Genomic DNA, 15,581 nt, shown 5'->3' with positions numbered 1-15,581 from the left:
TGATATAAAATCAGATCAGATAATATGTGCATCCTTTTTTGCTGTTGATATATGGTTTGTTTTTTCAAATTAGTTAAATTGTCCACCCAAACACACTGAGGCATTGATAATTAGAAGTTAATTTACAGAGTAAACTTTTAAGTTACTTGAAATTAGAATTTCTTAATATCTTCTCGTTTCATTTTATTTCAAAAAGAAGAGAAAATGCCTGAGCTTCATTATTGAAAAAATAATCAACAGAAGACTCAATGGCATATAACTCTTTTTAAGCAAAACAATTTTTTTGGTATGATTTTTGTGGAATCTGCCACTTCGAGTCTCAGGAATGTGCGATTTATTTCCTCATGGTACCTTTTGCAGACTGGCTTCCTGCTACCCCTATCTTCTTCCCACCAGCCAACCTCACTAACCTGGGAATTTGACTGGGTCACAGAATATTTTACACCTAAGCAAAAGAAAATAAAGGAAATCAGAGAAAACCTTTACCCTCTAAACCTGTGGTCAGTTTAAGAAGCTGCAGAGAGGGGATTCTTGTCTTTTTGAATTCCTATCACATGGTTCCTCTGACTACCATCATGACTGGGGTTAAGTGAGATAGACTTCAAGAGAAGGGCAGAGATTTCGGAAGGGTAATCCAACTGACTATGAACCTCCATTGGTATTCTACAAAGCCAGCTATTTCTGGTTTACACCTTCCCTATTTCCTCCTTAAAGGTGACTACAGTATCCAGTCCTTGTGTGCTAGAACCCCCATACATGTGTTTAAATCTGGCTTAGGATATCTCTTTAGATCAGTACAATGGGAAGCTCTCTCTGCCAAACACTTTTCCATTATAATGTTTAAATGACCGATACACTCATGAGTGAATGCATGTTCTGGAATAAATCCAGAAGATTTTTTTTTCCAAAAAAATAAAACATCATTTTGATTTCTAATTGTCCAATGCTAGTAATAGTCATTCTGTGGACATGGGATGAGGTGAGGAACTTGATTGGGGTCCATGTGCATTTCCCAGGACATTGCTGGAACACCAACCCCTTTATCTGAAAATACATTGGGATGAAGGTAAGCAAGAGCTAGCAAAATTAAAAGGATATACTTGAATCTGCCTCATTTTTACAAAAAAAAATAATGTAGAAAATTATGAATTTTCAATATTCTTAGCAGCAAATAATGTGTGACCCACTAGAATGTAGGAGTGTCACAGAGTAGTCTGGACTCTGTCACACTCAGGAATATACTCCTGAGCATCAGCTCACTACATTCTTCAGGGCCTCAACAGCCAGTGTTTGAGCCCCTTGCACATCTCTGAGAATTTCTGCAAGGGCAAGGGACTGTTCCGGAATAGAACACACCAGGTGCTTCTGATTGTGGTTTAAACAACTTGGAGGACCACTATTTGATATATTCCTTCAAAGGCTGGAAGCTACTGTTACTAATTCAAGAAATAGCAGTCTAATGTGCAACTATTTAGGGGGGCTTCCTGTGTGACTGTTCACAACCCCCTCTCTCTGCAAAACTACCAAGACTTCATTTGAAAGGGAGAAAAAAGAATATCTCAAAAATTACCAACTTCAGCTCTCATCAAAAGACTTGGAAATCTCTTACATTTGAAAGACACATAGACGTGACAAATGCATTATATAACCTTTGTTGCCATTTATCATAGGACTAAATTTGCAATAAGTAGTCAGCATTTTCCTAGCAAGTTTTTCTATACACTATTACTCCTATTTAAATAACTATAACTAGAAGGATACTAGTGGTTACAAAATAGCCTAATTATAATAATCAAACTATCCCTAGTTATAGTAAGGAAACATAGGAGGATGACTGTCTTGTTAATGTCATGATTTTCTATAATGGTATATTATACTAGTATATGCATATAGTCATTAAAAGATCCACATGATGCAACGGGAATAGTCTGGCTTTGGTATTAGGTGAACATAGATTTAAAAAGCACTTCACCTGCTGAATAACCTATGGTCTTGTAGGTCTCAGAGTCCATATTTATGTAAGAGAATAATAACAACTCCAGTTCACGTGTTGCCCATGATGACTTTCTATAAACATTTTCTTTTACTTCCCTCCCCTTTTGCTGTTAATGTCCATATAGACATAAATAATAAATATATTTCTCAAGACACAGGTTCCTACAACTTCCAGCCCCAATCTCTGATTAATTTTTTTAAGTCACAGCTTACCCCTCAGGCTTTTTTTCTTAATTAGAAGTCTTGAAGGCACAAACATATTTTGAGTAGGTAGATTTTTCTATGTGGAGGGTAATTACAAAGGCTTTAGTTTTTTGTTTTGTTTCATTTGTTTACAGAGGGGAAGAGGGGATTCAGTTACAACTCTTATTCTTTAGAAAGTCAGTCACTATTTCTGAGGGAAACAGGTTGAACGGGCCAGAGCTTGTCTCTTCAGGCTTCTTTTTGGACTCTCATCTACAATGTCTAGAAGTTGTTCTTTGTTTGTATTTCAACTTACCAATTAAGGATATATGACAAGTTTTCAAAGTACATGGCTTCCTGCTCCTAAATGGGCATCGACACTTGCCCTTCAGCCTTGATCTTTCCTCTTGCAGGTAAAAACAGAAAAGATGGAGAGAAAAACATGGTGGACCCTTTTCTCCCCGTCTGTGCGAGCCTGCCTCCAACCTGGTGATCGCTGACACTCACTATTTGTGTGAAAACTTTTTTTTTTTAACACATTATACTAGATTTTACTAATTAATTCAATATTGTAGCTTCTGAAGTTTCCCCTGCCAAAATCCAATTCCTAGAGGATTTTTTTTTCCTTTTGAACACCTAAACATACTTTGAACAGAAAGATACTTGAAAATAATTATATAGCTCTACTAATATCTGAAAACTGTCTGCTGAACTAACCCAGTACATCATATGATGGCCAAGTAAAATTTTTGTGTTTTCATGTCCTTTCTTTGAAATTACATATCTCAGAAATTAGCTCATTATCTGAAAAAAATATGAAGAATTGGTGAATTATAATACAAGAGTATTGCCACTGAATGGACTGTTTGATTTACCCAAGCAGGTAATGAACAATCCTGTTGTCAAATTCACTAATGAGTCATCTTAATTAGGATGTAAGCTAAGGGGCATTATTCCAGTGGCCTTCTGTACCCTGGTTCCATGTATATAATTTGGCAAGAAAATACATAAAGCAGCAAGAAACAACTGAAGCCTGCTCATGGCCCTGTAGGGTTTTTGGAACAATTCCTGGAATTGGGAAGTGAAATTGGAGAGCATGTGGAGAAAACTGTCATCTCAGTAGCTAGATTTAACTGAAGATAACAAAGTGATTAAAGCATGTATACATATTTAATTGTTAACTCCTATCTTCGGCCTTCTTGGATCTTTATGTTGAAAGGAAGGTCAAGACTTTTTGGAAGGACATGGGTAGAAATGAGAGAGTAATATTGGAACTGCTTAAATTTCATTATTTGAAAATATTTTACTTCCCCCCCTTTGGTCAAACAAACATGCTTAAAATTCTTATTTCTTTACAAGAAATACTTTTGCTCTACTTAAAGAGGCTTACTCTTAGGCATGGGATATTATGTGAACATCTCCTTTAGTAACTGTAGCATTCCCATCTGTGGTTGGAAGAACTCTTTGGGAAGTTTTAAGAGAAATATATATGAATCCTAAATATTTATGTAATTAAAAAATAATTGATCAGTCATCTTAAAGGAATATATGTCTCTGGCTTGATATGTTACTTATTTCCATCATTTTTTACTTCTCATTTTCTAGTCTCAATTATTGTCACAGAAAGAAGCATCCTAGAATATAGACTGGAGATCTAGGGCAATTGTCATTTTAATAAGATTTTTAAAAATAATTTGAGATTTTCATGTATCTATAAATACTGCCATGGAGATGTACATGAATCAGCATTGTGGGTACCTTTTTTTTTTTTATGGGCACCTTAAGTGATCCCTAATTGAAAGTATACCAGCAATGTATACCATCAGATATGAATATAGTTTGGGAAAGGATCAATAAAAATTAGAAAGGAAACCACATGACAAGTATGAAAAGTGCCAGGAAAAAACAAATGCATTTCTTTAGAAAAACTGTATCAATATCAACTAGAATTACATAGATTCATTTACCTCCCTTTAACCTCATTCTCATATCTAATGGGGATCTAAGTTCATTTTTATCAAGTAGGAGGTTAAAATACCATTGTTAGAGGTTAAAAACTACCATATTCCCATTTAATATTCTGCTTCATCTTAATGCAGCTTTATGCTTCAACAACACCACACATCAATTTGTGTTATATTACCTTATGATAAAGCAGTTGTCTTAACCAATTTTCAGAGCAAAAACAGGCTTGTGGTAAAAAAAGCGACTTCAGTTGATGTATTTTTGTAAAGAAGAAGCCACCTGCCTTAATATAACTAATGTTCTTTCAACATTGTTATTTTCAGATTATTTTATTTTAAAAGGGACAATAATTTATGCTGAACTTTTCATTAAGCTTTTCATTGACATTTAGCATTCAAACTTTTCATTAAGGTTTACTATTTTAGTAAAAATAAACAGTGAACAATGGGATAGGATATTCATATGTGATGGTTTGATCTTAATTGCTTACTGAGCAATTACAAATGGAAATAGGATGACATTGGGATGTGTTCCCTGTTTAGTGTCAAGGCTTATATTAAATGTGTGCTATGTGAAGTGGAATACCAGAAGTACCAACAGTATGTTGGATCCAATTCCAACCACAGCTGTTTAGAAAGTCAGTTAGTGTTTAAGAATAAGAAAGTGCATTAAGGTTATTGGCTAAGTATTGTCACTGACTCATGACGCTTGACTACTATGCATCCTGCTTAATCTTGGAGGATCCCAGTTTCAAATCTCCTATACCACTTGACTTAAGGGAAAATGAGTCTCAACTATTGATGGAATGAATAATGGGATCCATGTGTCTTTTTCAATTTACAATAGCTAGAACATGGAAGCAACCTAGATGTCCATGGACAGATGAATGAATAAAGAAGTTGTGGTACACATACACAATGAAATATTACTCAGCCATAAAAAGGAATACCTTTGAGTCAGTTCTAATGAGGTGAATGAACCTAGAACCTATTATACAGAGTGAAGTAAGTCAAAAAGAGAAAGATAAATACTGTATTCTAACATATATATACGGAATCTAGAAAAATGGTACTGACAAATTTATTTACAGGGCAGCAGTAGAGAAACAGATACAGAAAACAGACTTATGGACATGGGGAGAGGGGAGGAGAGGGTGAGATGTATGGAAAGAGTAACATGGAAATTTACATTACCATGTGTAACATAGATAGCCAATAGGAATTTGCTGTACAGCTCAGGAAACTCAAACAGGGGCTCTGTATCAACCAAGACGGGTGGGATGGGGAGGGAGGTGGGAGGGAGGCTGAAAAGGAAGGGGATATATGTATAGCTATGGCTGATTCATGTTGAGGTTTGACAGAAAACAACAAAAGTCTGTAAAGCAATTATCCTTCAATTAAAATATAAATTAAAAAATTATTGATGAAGAAAATATAGTCAACTTATAATGTGTGAATAATCATTTTGAAAAAAATTTTCCCTCTGTTTTTCCTCAAATGTCTAAAAGAAGAAATGATGGAATTGAGAAATAATTGCATTTCTGTTCATTTTTTCCTTCTAATTATTTTATATATGAAAGAGACTGAGTGGAAATCACATCTGTATTTTGTTCTTACATAGGCTTTTTTTTCCCTAAAAAATTAGTAAATTTCAGGAAAGATTAACAAATACTTTTACAGTAATAAAAACAAAACCTTAGGATGTAATACAGTAGGAATTTATATGATGTATTTATGTGATGTATTTATCTTATCTGAGTTAACATCACAAAAAAAGATATAAAAAGCTATAATCAATGTATCACAGTTTTTATCATTTTCCCCAAAATACACACTAGTGCCCAAGTAATTCATATTCTCCACAACAGAATAGGTCTCTAAAGGAAAGCTGTCAAGGCCATTTTTTAATTTGAATCTGGTAATATTGTTTTTAAATGATTGTTTTCACTATAGTCAACAAAAAGCCTCATGGTGAATCAGTTGTGTTCAAATCTTAGCTTTAGCATTTGCTAGCTGGATGACTGTGGTTATTTTATTTAATCTGTTTATATCTGGATTTCCTCATCTATTAAGGAGTGAAAATAATGTGCTTACATTTTAGGGTTACTTGTAGGAATTATAAAAGACTCAGATATAATAAGGACTTACTAAAATATGTTATTTTGCTTGCCTGTAGTCAGTGACTTAATAGTAAATACATTGAGAACCTAGACAAACTTTGGAAAAGTGAGTATGGATTTGGCCAGTGAGATTTCACTGAATCACAGAAGGTGGTTCATAACCACTCTGGCTATGTCCAGAAGGATGGTCAGTTTCTAAACGCCTGCCTTTGTGCTGAAGAACTAGTGGCTGCATTATTTTATTTTCTGCCACAGCACTTTTCTCTCCATTTTGAACAGAAAAACAGAGCAAGTAACATGAGCTATACTGCTTAGAAAACCTTTCTCCTGGGAGACAGTGCAAAGCTGGCCGGGTTTCTCTCCACAGCACCGCTCTAGTTTTGCTGCAACCTGGTTCTTTTGTACACACTAGAGGGCCTTCACATGACCAGTTTTTCTTATCTCCAAAAAATGTACCAGAAACACCTTAATTTTGAATGGAAAGAACTGGTGTTTACCAGAACAATCTAAAAAACAGATCCTTGTTAATTATTATACAAGTATTAATCCTGTCCAACAGCTCAGATGTGCAGAAAGTTCTTGAAGGTGTAACAATGATAGTATTAAAGCTAAAATTTACTAAGGGCTTTCTGTAGACCAGGCCTAGCACTACATTCCTTAAAGATTTTTATTTTAATCCTAACAACAATCTGGTCAATTTTTATTACTCCTATTTTATATGTGAGAAAATGAAAGCTTAGTCAATTTGATAAACTTGCCCAAGATAAATCAAGGCACTGAACTTAAAGTCAAGCCTTTTTTAACTCTAAAATCTCTGTACTTTAGTAGTATATTTCCTCTCAGGTATTTCCTAGGGGATATTTGTATTTAATTACTACATGGAAAAAAATCTACTTGGTAAATTACTACAAAGTTATATTGCCACACTATGGTTTTGGGGTTATCAACCAACTCCTTTCCATTTATTTTCTTAATTTCACCTTCTTAATGTGATACAGTATTTCAGAGCAAATGAAAGAATGGAGATTGTATTGTGTATAACTGTTATGTTTACAGAGCTCTGAAGGTCGATGTGATAAATTTATTTATGTCTTCACCAAATATTTATTAAGAAGGGTCAGTATAGACCAGGCATATATCAAAGAAAAAAATACATAAATATAATTACAGCCTTTTGCTCCATATTGTTCCTCAGTGAATGGGGTGAATTATTTTGCCTATAGTGTCCCGATTAATACATTATTAATATGCACCTTTAACCTGACCTTTCCAAACGTCATTCACTTGCCATCCGAAAATTTCAAAGAGTAACAGCGGGGAAGTGATTTACACCTTAATGATAAAAGACTAACCTATGGCAATTTTGCCTTAAATTCCCTTTAACATTTACCTTATGCTCAGAAAAAGTGTACAAATGCCTGCACTGTAAGACTTTCTCTTCTTTAAAAAAAATATAGTTTTTAAGTTTTCATTTCTAATTTTTAATTTTAATACTCTGAAATATTCCACTCAGTAATTGACTTGATGCTTTATGTGAAGTAAGGAACCTTGTGGTTCTGATCAAGAATGTGTATTGTTTTTCAACGTGGTCTTTACATATGGAAAATGCAACATGTTCTTTCTGAATATCAAGTGTGTTATATATGATTTATGTAGCTATTTTCATTAATTTTGGGTGGCATATTATTGTTACTTTTAATTAACATCAGTAAGTATAAAAATACTATTACATAGTATATATTTATAAGAATCTATTTACCCTTGTTAATTTATGTTTTGTGTTTCCAAATAAAATTGACTATCATAAATAGGCTGTGTCTTGTGTTATTTTACTGTTAGTAGTAATGCAATTGTGTTGTCCTATACACATTTTTCTCTTTGGGACCAATTACAAAGAAATTGGTGCAGGTTTGTAGTGTTATTTATACCTCTGTAAAGCCCATGTGGAGAACAAGGCCCTGTAGATAAGGCAGCTGATCTGACATTTAAACAGGAAGGCACTTAAATAATGTGCTCATTTTCTCTAGGTGCTCTCAAGATTTCTCTTTGTATTTGCTTTCACCTAAAAGATAAACACATGAGTTTTATTTAATACTTAAAAAGTTTGCCACTTTACTAACGTTGTTGATTATTTTGTTCACTGTGCCTAATTCAATCGGGGATGGCCTCCTTTCTGATGCAAAGAAAACAAGTGAAATGTCTGAAATGTCTATTTTAGGAGTTCTCTGGCAACAGAACCTTGTTTAACATTGTAAGTGATAGACACTACATTACCATCTAAAGAACTTTTTCTCACAGTTTTAAAAAGAAGAAATCATGATGCAAAGTATAAGTATGTTGTAAACCATAATCCTGGCGTTCGCTACTGTCTTTAACAGTTACTCATTTGCTGTGCCATTTCACCCTTTTCATGACAAAGATCTCTTCAAAGCCTGAAAGTTATGTCTCATTTATCTTTTCATTTCTACCATTCAACACAGCGTTCTCAGTTTAGAGAATAAATGAATAATATTAATACTGAGTTATTAAGCATCTGTGAAATCCTATTTTTAACATTGTCTTATGCAGTAATTCTTCTGACCTAAGTTTCTTCAGTATATTATTTGATGTTTTTAGATCATTCCTGGTATGCCTGAATTAATAGTTGTTTTCTACCTTTTATATACATAGAAATTTTTTTTACTTTATTTCTATTACTTTAACTAACATGGAATATATTACACGAAATGATACATACAGTCATTTTCAGAAATTTCTACTCCAAGTAAAATAAATTAACTATAACATTTATAATTATTAAACAGTATTTGTCCCATTTTGGGGAGGCAGAATGAAACTATGACTAACTATCCTCGTATGTAGACACCGTTATCTGCTCTGATTCACATATTCAGCAAAATTTCAGTAAATCTCACTATGATTAAAATCTGTTAGGTTCCTTGATGTCAATTGCATTTTATGAGTCAAAGATTATCATATATATCCTGAATAATAATGCCATCTTTAAAGGATGGCATTTATCTCTCTTCATAAAAAAGACATCATGAAATCATTTAGTAAAAACTATAAATACCATTAGTATTGCTTCTTATAGTTTATGCTTAAAAAGAATGTGGCAACACTGATTTCATTGTGTAAATATTCTTTAGATTAATTGCAAAGAAGGCAATTTTGTATTCCAATATGCACTCAACTCACTGGCTGGGATTCATTGATTCATTACCCAAATTTTCATTCCAGGCCCTCCAGGCCCTCCAGGTGGTCTGCGAATAGAAGACATTAGAGCCACTTCCGTGGCACTTACTTGGAGCCGTGGTTCAGACAATCATAGTCCTATATCTAAGTACACTATCCAGACGAAGACTATTCTTTCGGATGATTGGAAAGATGCAAAGACAGGTGAGTTCATTTGTTTGATTAATCTGTTCATGTTTTCAGATGAATTCCTTTTTCTTTTATTATCTACCCTGTAATTTTCTTTAAAAAAATTATTTTTTTTAGTAACACCACACTTTGGTAGTAATCAAAACCACAACAAACTAATGTTTTAAAGCTATAAAGGAAGAAGCAGAGTGTCTAATCTAGTAATATAATGGGGGAGGAAACAGAGGCCTCCTGGGTTTCTTATTTGAGCTATATATGTCTAAGATGTATTAGGAAAAATGTATAGAGGAGGTGGTTTTTTGGCAAATGGTATCTATAGTATTATTTATTACCTTTTTTACACAATTACATAGGTACTATAGTTCTGCATTAAAAAAAAAAGACACAGTTGATCATAAAGATTAAACACTCAAATCTTACTACCATAACTCAGTATGCTCCTATCTGGCTTGAATTTCCTCAAAACAGGTTTTATAAAAAAAGTTTAGTACCTCAACTGTTTTTCCCCTCATATTTTATTCAGATTTTCTAAAAGAAAAAAAAAAATTCTAAGAGTAAGTGGGTACTTTCCCTCGTGTAGAAGTTATTACCATTGTCATTTGTTATCACTAGTCTTCAATATCACACACTAGCTTATTTTCTCGTAGATATCAAAGAAGATGGAGGATTGTTTTGATAAAATAGCCTGTTAATCCTTGTCATTGTTGACAGTACTTCTAACCAAACTTGTAGTTATCAGAATTTATTTTAGATGCATAAGGAAGAGGCATAAAATATGGCCATTGTTGTCACAAAGGGGAGAAAAAAAAGACAAAAGTGAATAGAATGCTCAAAATTCAACACTCATTTATGATTAAAACTCTCCAAAAAGCAGGAATAGAAGGAACATACCTCAACATAATAAAAGCTATATATGACAAACCCACAGCAAGCATCACCCTCAATGGTGAAAAATTGAAGGCATTTCCCCTGAAATCAGGAACAAGACAAGGGTGCCCACTCTCACCACTACTATTCAACATAGTGTTGGAAGTTCTGGCCACAGCAATCAGAGCAGAAAAAGAAGTAAAAGGAATCCAGATAAGAAAAGAAGAAGTAAAACTCTCACTGTTTGCAGATGACATGATCCTCTATATAGAAAACCCTAAAGACTCTACCAGAAAATTACTAGAGCTAATCAATGAATATAGTAAAGTTGCAGGATATAAAATTAACACACAGAAATCCCTTGCATTCCTATATACTAACAATGAAAAAACAGAAAGAGAAATTAAGGAAACAATACCATTCACCACTGCAACAAAAAGAATAAAATACTTAGGAGTATATCTACCTAAAGAAACAAAGGACCTATACATAGAAAACTATAAAACACTGATGAAAGAAATCAAAGAGGACACAAACAGATGGAGAAACATACCGTGTTCATGGATTGGAAGAATCAATATTGTCAAAATGGCTATTCTACCCAAAGCAGTCTATAGATTCAATGCAATCCCTATCAAGCTACCAACGGTATTTTTCACAGAACTAGACCAAAGAATTTCACAATTTGTATGGAAATACAAAAAACCTCGAATAGCCAAAATAATCTTGAGAAAGAAGAATGGAACTGGAGGAATCAACCTGCCTGACTTCAGACTCTACTACAAAGCCACAGTCATCAAGACAGTATGGTACTGGCACAAAGACAGAAATATAGATCAATGGAACAGAATAGAAAGCCCAGAGATAAATCCACGAACCTATGGACACCTTATCTTTGACAAAGGAGGCAAGGATATACAATGGAAAAAAGACAACCTCTTTAACAAGTGGTGCTGGGAAAACTGGTCAACCACTTGTAAAAGAATGAAACTAGAACACTTTCTAACACCATACACAAAAATAAACTCAAAATGGATTAAAGATCTAAATGTAAGACCAGAAACTATAAAACTCCTAGAGGAGAACATAGGCAAAACACTCTCCGACATAAATCACAGCAAGATCCTCTATGACCCACCTCCCAGAATATTGGAAATAAAAGCAAAACTAAACAAATGGGATCTAATGAAACTTAAAAGCTTTTGCACTACAAAGGAAACTATAAGTAAGGTGAAAAGACAGCCCTCAGATTGGGAGAAAATAATAGCAAATGAAGAAACGGACAAAGGATTAATCTCAAAAATATATAAGCAACTCCTGCAGCTCAATTCCAGAAAAATAAATGACCCAATCAAAAAATGGGCCAAAGAACTAAACAGACATTTCTCCAAAGAAGACACACAGATGGCTAACAAACACATGAAAAGATGCTCAACATCACTCATTATTAGAGAAATGCAAATCAAAACCACAATGAGGTACCATTACACGCCAGTCAGGATGGCTGCTATCCAAAAGTCTACAAGCAATAAATGCTGGAGAGGGTGTGGAGAAAAGGGAACCCTCTTACACTGTTGGTGGGAATGCAAACTAGTACAGCCGCTATGGAAAACAGTGTGGAGATTTCTTAAAAAACTGGAAATAGAACTGCCATATGACCCAGCAATCCCACTTCTGGGCATACACACTGAGGAAACCAGATCTGAAAGAGACACGTGCACCCCAATGTTCATCGCAGCACTGTTTATAATAGCCAGGACATGGAAGCAACCTAGATGCCCATCAGCAGATGAATGGATAAGGAAGCTGTGGTACATATACACCATGGAATATTACTCAGCCATTAAAAAGAATTCATTTGAACCAGTCCTAATGAGATGGATGAAGCTGGAGCCCATTATACAGAGTGAAGTAAGCCAGAAAGATAAAGAACATTACAGCATACTAACACATGTATATGGAATTTAGAAAGGTGATAACGATAACCCTATATGCAAAACAGAAAAAGAGACACAGAAATACAGAACAGACTTTTGAACTTTGTGGGAGAATGTGAGGGTGGGATATTTCAAAAGAACAGCATGTATACTATCTATGGTGAAACAGATCACCAGCCCAGGTGGGATGCATGAGACAAGTGCTCCGGCCTGGTGCACTGGGAAGACCCAGAGGAATCGGGTGGAGAGGGAGGTGGGAGGGGGGATCGGGACTGGGAATACATGTAAATCCATGGCTGATTCATATCAATGTATGACAAAACCCACTGGAAAAAAAAAATAATAATAAAATAGTAAATTCAGCTAAAAAAAAAAAAAAAAAAAAGACAACAACAACAAGAATTAGTCCCAGCATAACTTAAACCTGCTCATTTTAATCTTTACATAATGGAATTTATTTGTTTGCTCCCTGAGAAGTTTTAATTTAAATTCACCTTTTTAGGATAATGTCTTCTTATCATGGGAAATTAATGAAATATAAATTTGAAATCTATAACAATGGTTTAGGATACATTTTAGGGCTTCTCAGGTAGCTCAGTTGGTAAAGAATTGACGTGCAATGCAGGAGACCCTGGTTCGATTCCTGGATTGAGAAGATCCTCTGGAGAAGAGATAGGCTACCCACTCCAGTATTCTTGGGCTTCCCTGGGGGCTCAGACAGTAAAGAATCTGCCTGAAATGCGGGAGACCTGGGTTTGATCCCTGGGTGGGGAAGATCCTATGGAGGAGGGCATGGCAGCCCACGCCAGTTTTCTTACCTGGAGAATCCCCATGGACAGTGGAGCCTGGTGGGCTACAATCCATGGGATTGCAAAGTGTTGGACACAACTGAGCGACTAAGCACAGCACAGGATATATTTTAGTATTAAACATTTCTCTACAGTACCTGAATGGCCTAGTGGTTTTCCCTACTTTTTTCAATTTAAGTCAGAAGAAAGAAAATTTAGAAAACTCGGCAGTTGCCACAGGACTGGAAAATGTCAGTTTTCACTCCAATCCCAAAGAAAGGCAATGCTAAAGAATGATAAAACTATCACACAATTGCACTCATTTCACATACTAGCAAGGTCATGCTCAAAATCCTCTAAGCTGGGCTTCAACAATACCTGAACCGAGAGCTTACAGCTGTGCAAACTGGTTTTAGAAATGGCATAGGAACCAGAGGTCACATTGTCAGCATCTGTTGGATCATAGAAAAAGCAAGAGAATTCGAGAAAAACATCTACGTCTGCTTCATTGATTACACTAAAGCATTTTACTGTGTGGATCACAACAAATTGTGGAAAATTCCTCAAGAGATGGGAATACCAGGCCATGTAAACTGCCTCCTGAGAAACCTGTATGCAGGTCAAGAAGCAACAATTAGAGCTGGACATGGAACAACAGACTGATTCAAAATTAGTAAAGGAGTACATCAAGGTTGTATACTGTCACCTTGCTTATTTAACTTCTATTCAGAGTACATCATGCAAAATACCGGGCTAGATGAAGCATAAGCTGAAATCAAGATTGCTGGGAGAAATATCAGTAACCTCAGATATGCAGATGATACCACCCTAATGGTAGAAAGCAAAGAGGAACTAAAGAGCCTCTTGATGAAGGTGAAAGAGGAGAGAGTGAAAAAGCTCGCTTAAAACTCAGCATTCATAAAGCATCCAGCTCCATCACTTCATGGCAAATAGATGGAGAAACAATGGAAACAGTTACAGACTTTATTTTCTTGGACTCCAAATCACTGTGGATGGTGACTGTTGCCATGAAATTAAAAGATTCTTTCTCCTTGAAAGAAAATCTGTGAAAAATCTAGACAGAGGATTAAAAAGCAGACACATCATTTTGTTGACAAAAGTCCATCTAGTCAAAGCCATGGTTTTTCCAGTAATCATGTATGAATGTAAGAGTTGGACCATAAAGAAGGCTGAGTGCCAAAGAACTGATGCTTCCAAACTGTGGTGTTGGAGAAGAGTCCTGAGAATCCCTTGGACTGCATGAAGATTAAACCAGTCAATCCTAAAGGAAATCAAGTCTGAATATTCATTGGAAGGACTGATGCTGAAGCTGAAGTTCCAATACTTTAGCCACCTGATGCGAACAGCTGACTCATTAGAAAATACCTTGATGTTGGAAAAGATTCAAATAAGATGGAAGGGGAGAACAGAGGACGAGATGTTTGGATGGCACCACCGACTCAATGGAAACGAGTATGAGCAAACTCTGGGAGATGGTGAATGACAGTGAAGCCTGGTGTGCTACAGTCCATGGGGCCGCAAAAAGCTGAACACAACTGAGTGGTTCTGTATATAAGTTTATGAAGTTCAAATGAATTAGAAACAAGTGAAACATTTCTATTACATTATGCTTGTGAGTATAAGAATTATCTATAAACATACTTGGCAAAATCCAACATTTGAAAAGCGATTTTTTAAAACCATTTAGATATTTGATAAAATAATGCACAAGCAGTTTCTGATTCTCCAAATAGAAGGAAAATGGATGACAGTGATAAAACAGTAGATGATCTTCGATATCCAGTCAAATTGATGTTAATCATGAGAAACGCTGGGCTGGAGGAAGCACAAGCTGGAATCAAGACTGCCGGGAGAAGTATCAATAACCTCAGATATGCAGATGACAAAACCCTTATGGCAGAAAGTGAAGAACTAAAGAGCCTCTTGATGAAAGTGAAAGAGGAGAGTGAAAAAGTTGGCTTAAAGCTCAACATTCAGAAAACTAAGATCATGGCATCCAGTCCCATCACTTCATGGCACATAGATGGGGAAACAGTGGCTGACTTTATTTTTTGGACTCCAAAATCACTGCAGATGGTAATTGCAGCCATGAAATTAAAAGACGCTTACTCCTTGGAAGGAAAGTTATGACCAATCTAGACAGCATATTAAAAAGCAGAGACATTACTTTGCCAACAAAGGTCCGTCTAGTCAAGGCTATGGTTTTTCCAGTAGTCATATGGATGTGAGAGTTGGACCATAAAGAAAGCTGAGCACCGAACAATTGATGCTTTTGAACTTTGGTGTTGGAGAAGACTCTTGATAGTCCCTTGGACTGCGTGG

The 15,581-nt window shown here is 35.3% G+C and overlaps 1 protein-coding gene across 3 annotated transcripts in view; it reads left to right on the top strand.

The window, feature by feature from the left end:
- CNTN1 (contactin 1) overlaps positions 1 to 15,581 on the top strand; it is a 392,609-nt gene that overhangs the window by 297,163 nt on the left and 79,865 nt on the right. For 2 of the 3 annotated variants that reach the window (XM_043886892.1, XM_043886886.1), the window contains one exon: positions 9,503 to 9,661. In XM_043886892.1, the coding sequence (XP_043742827.1) occupies positions 9,503 to 9,661 (159 nt within the window). Of the gene's footprint in view, positions 1 to 2,591; positions 3,558 to 9,502; positions 9,662 to 15,581 lie in introns of those variants that run through there. The other variant, XM_043886903.1, reaches the window with a different exon arrangement.

Source organism: Cervus elaphus, chromosome 3 (assembly GCF_910594005.1).
Source record: "Cervus elaphus chromosome 3, mCerEla1.1, whole genome shotgun sequence".
NCBI classification, from domain to species: domain Eukaryota; kingdom Metazoa; phylum Chordata; class Mammalia; order Artiodactyla; family Cervidae; genus Cervus; species Cervus elaphus.
Note: the sequence above shows the minus strand (reverse complement) of the source record. Positions and strands in the feature narration are given on the sequence as shown.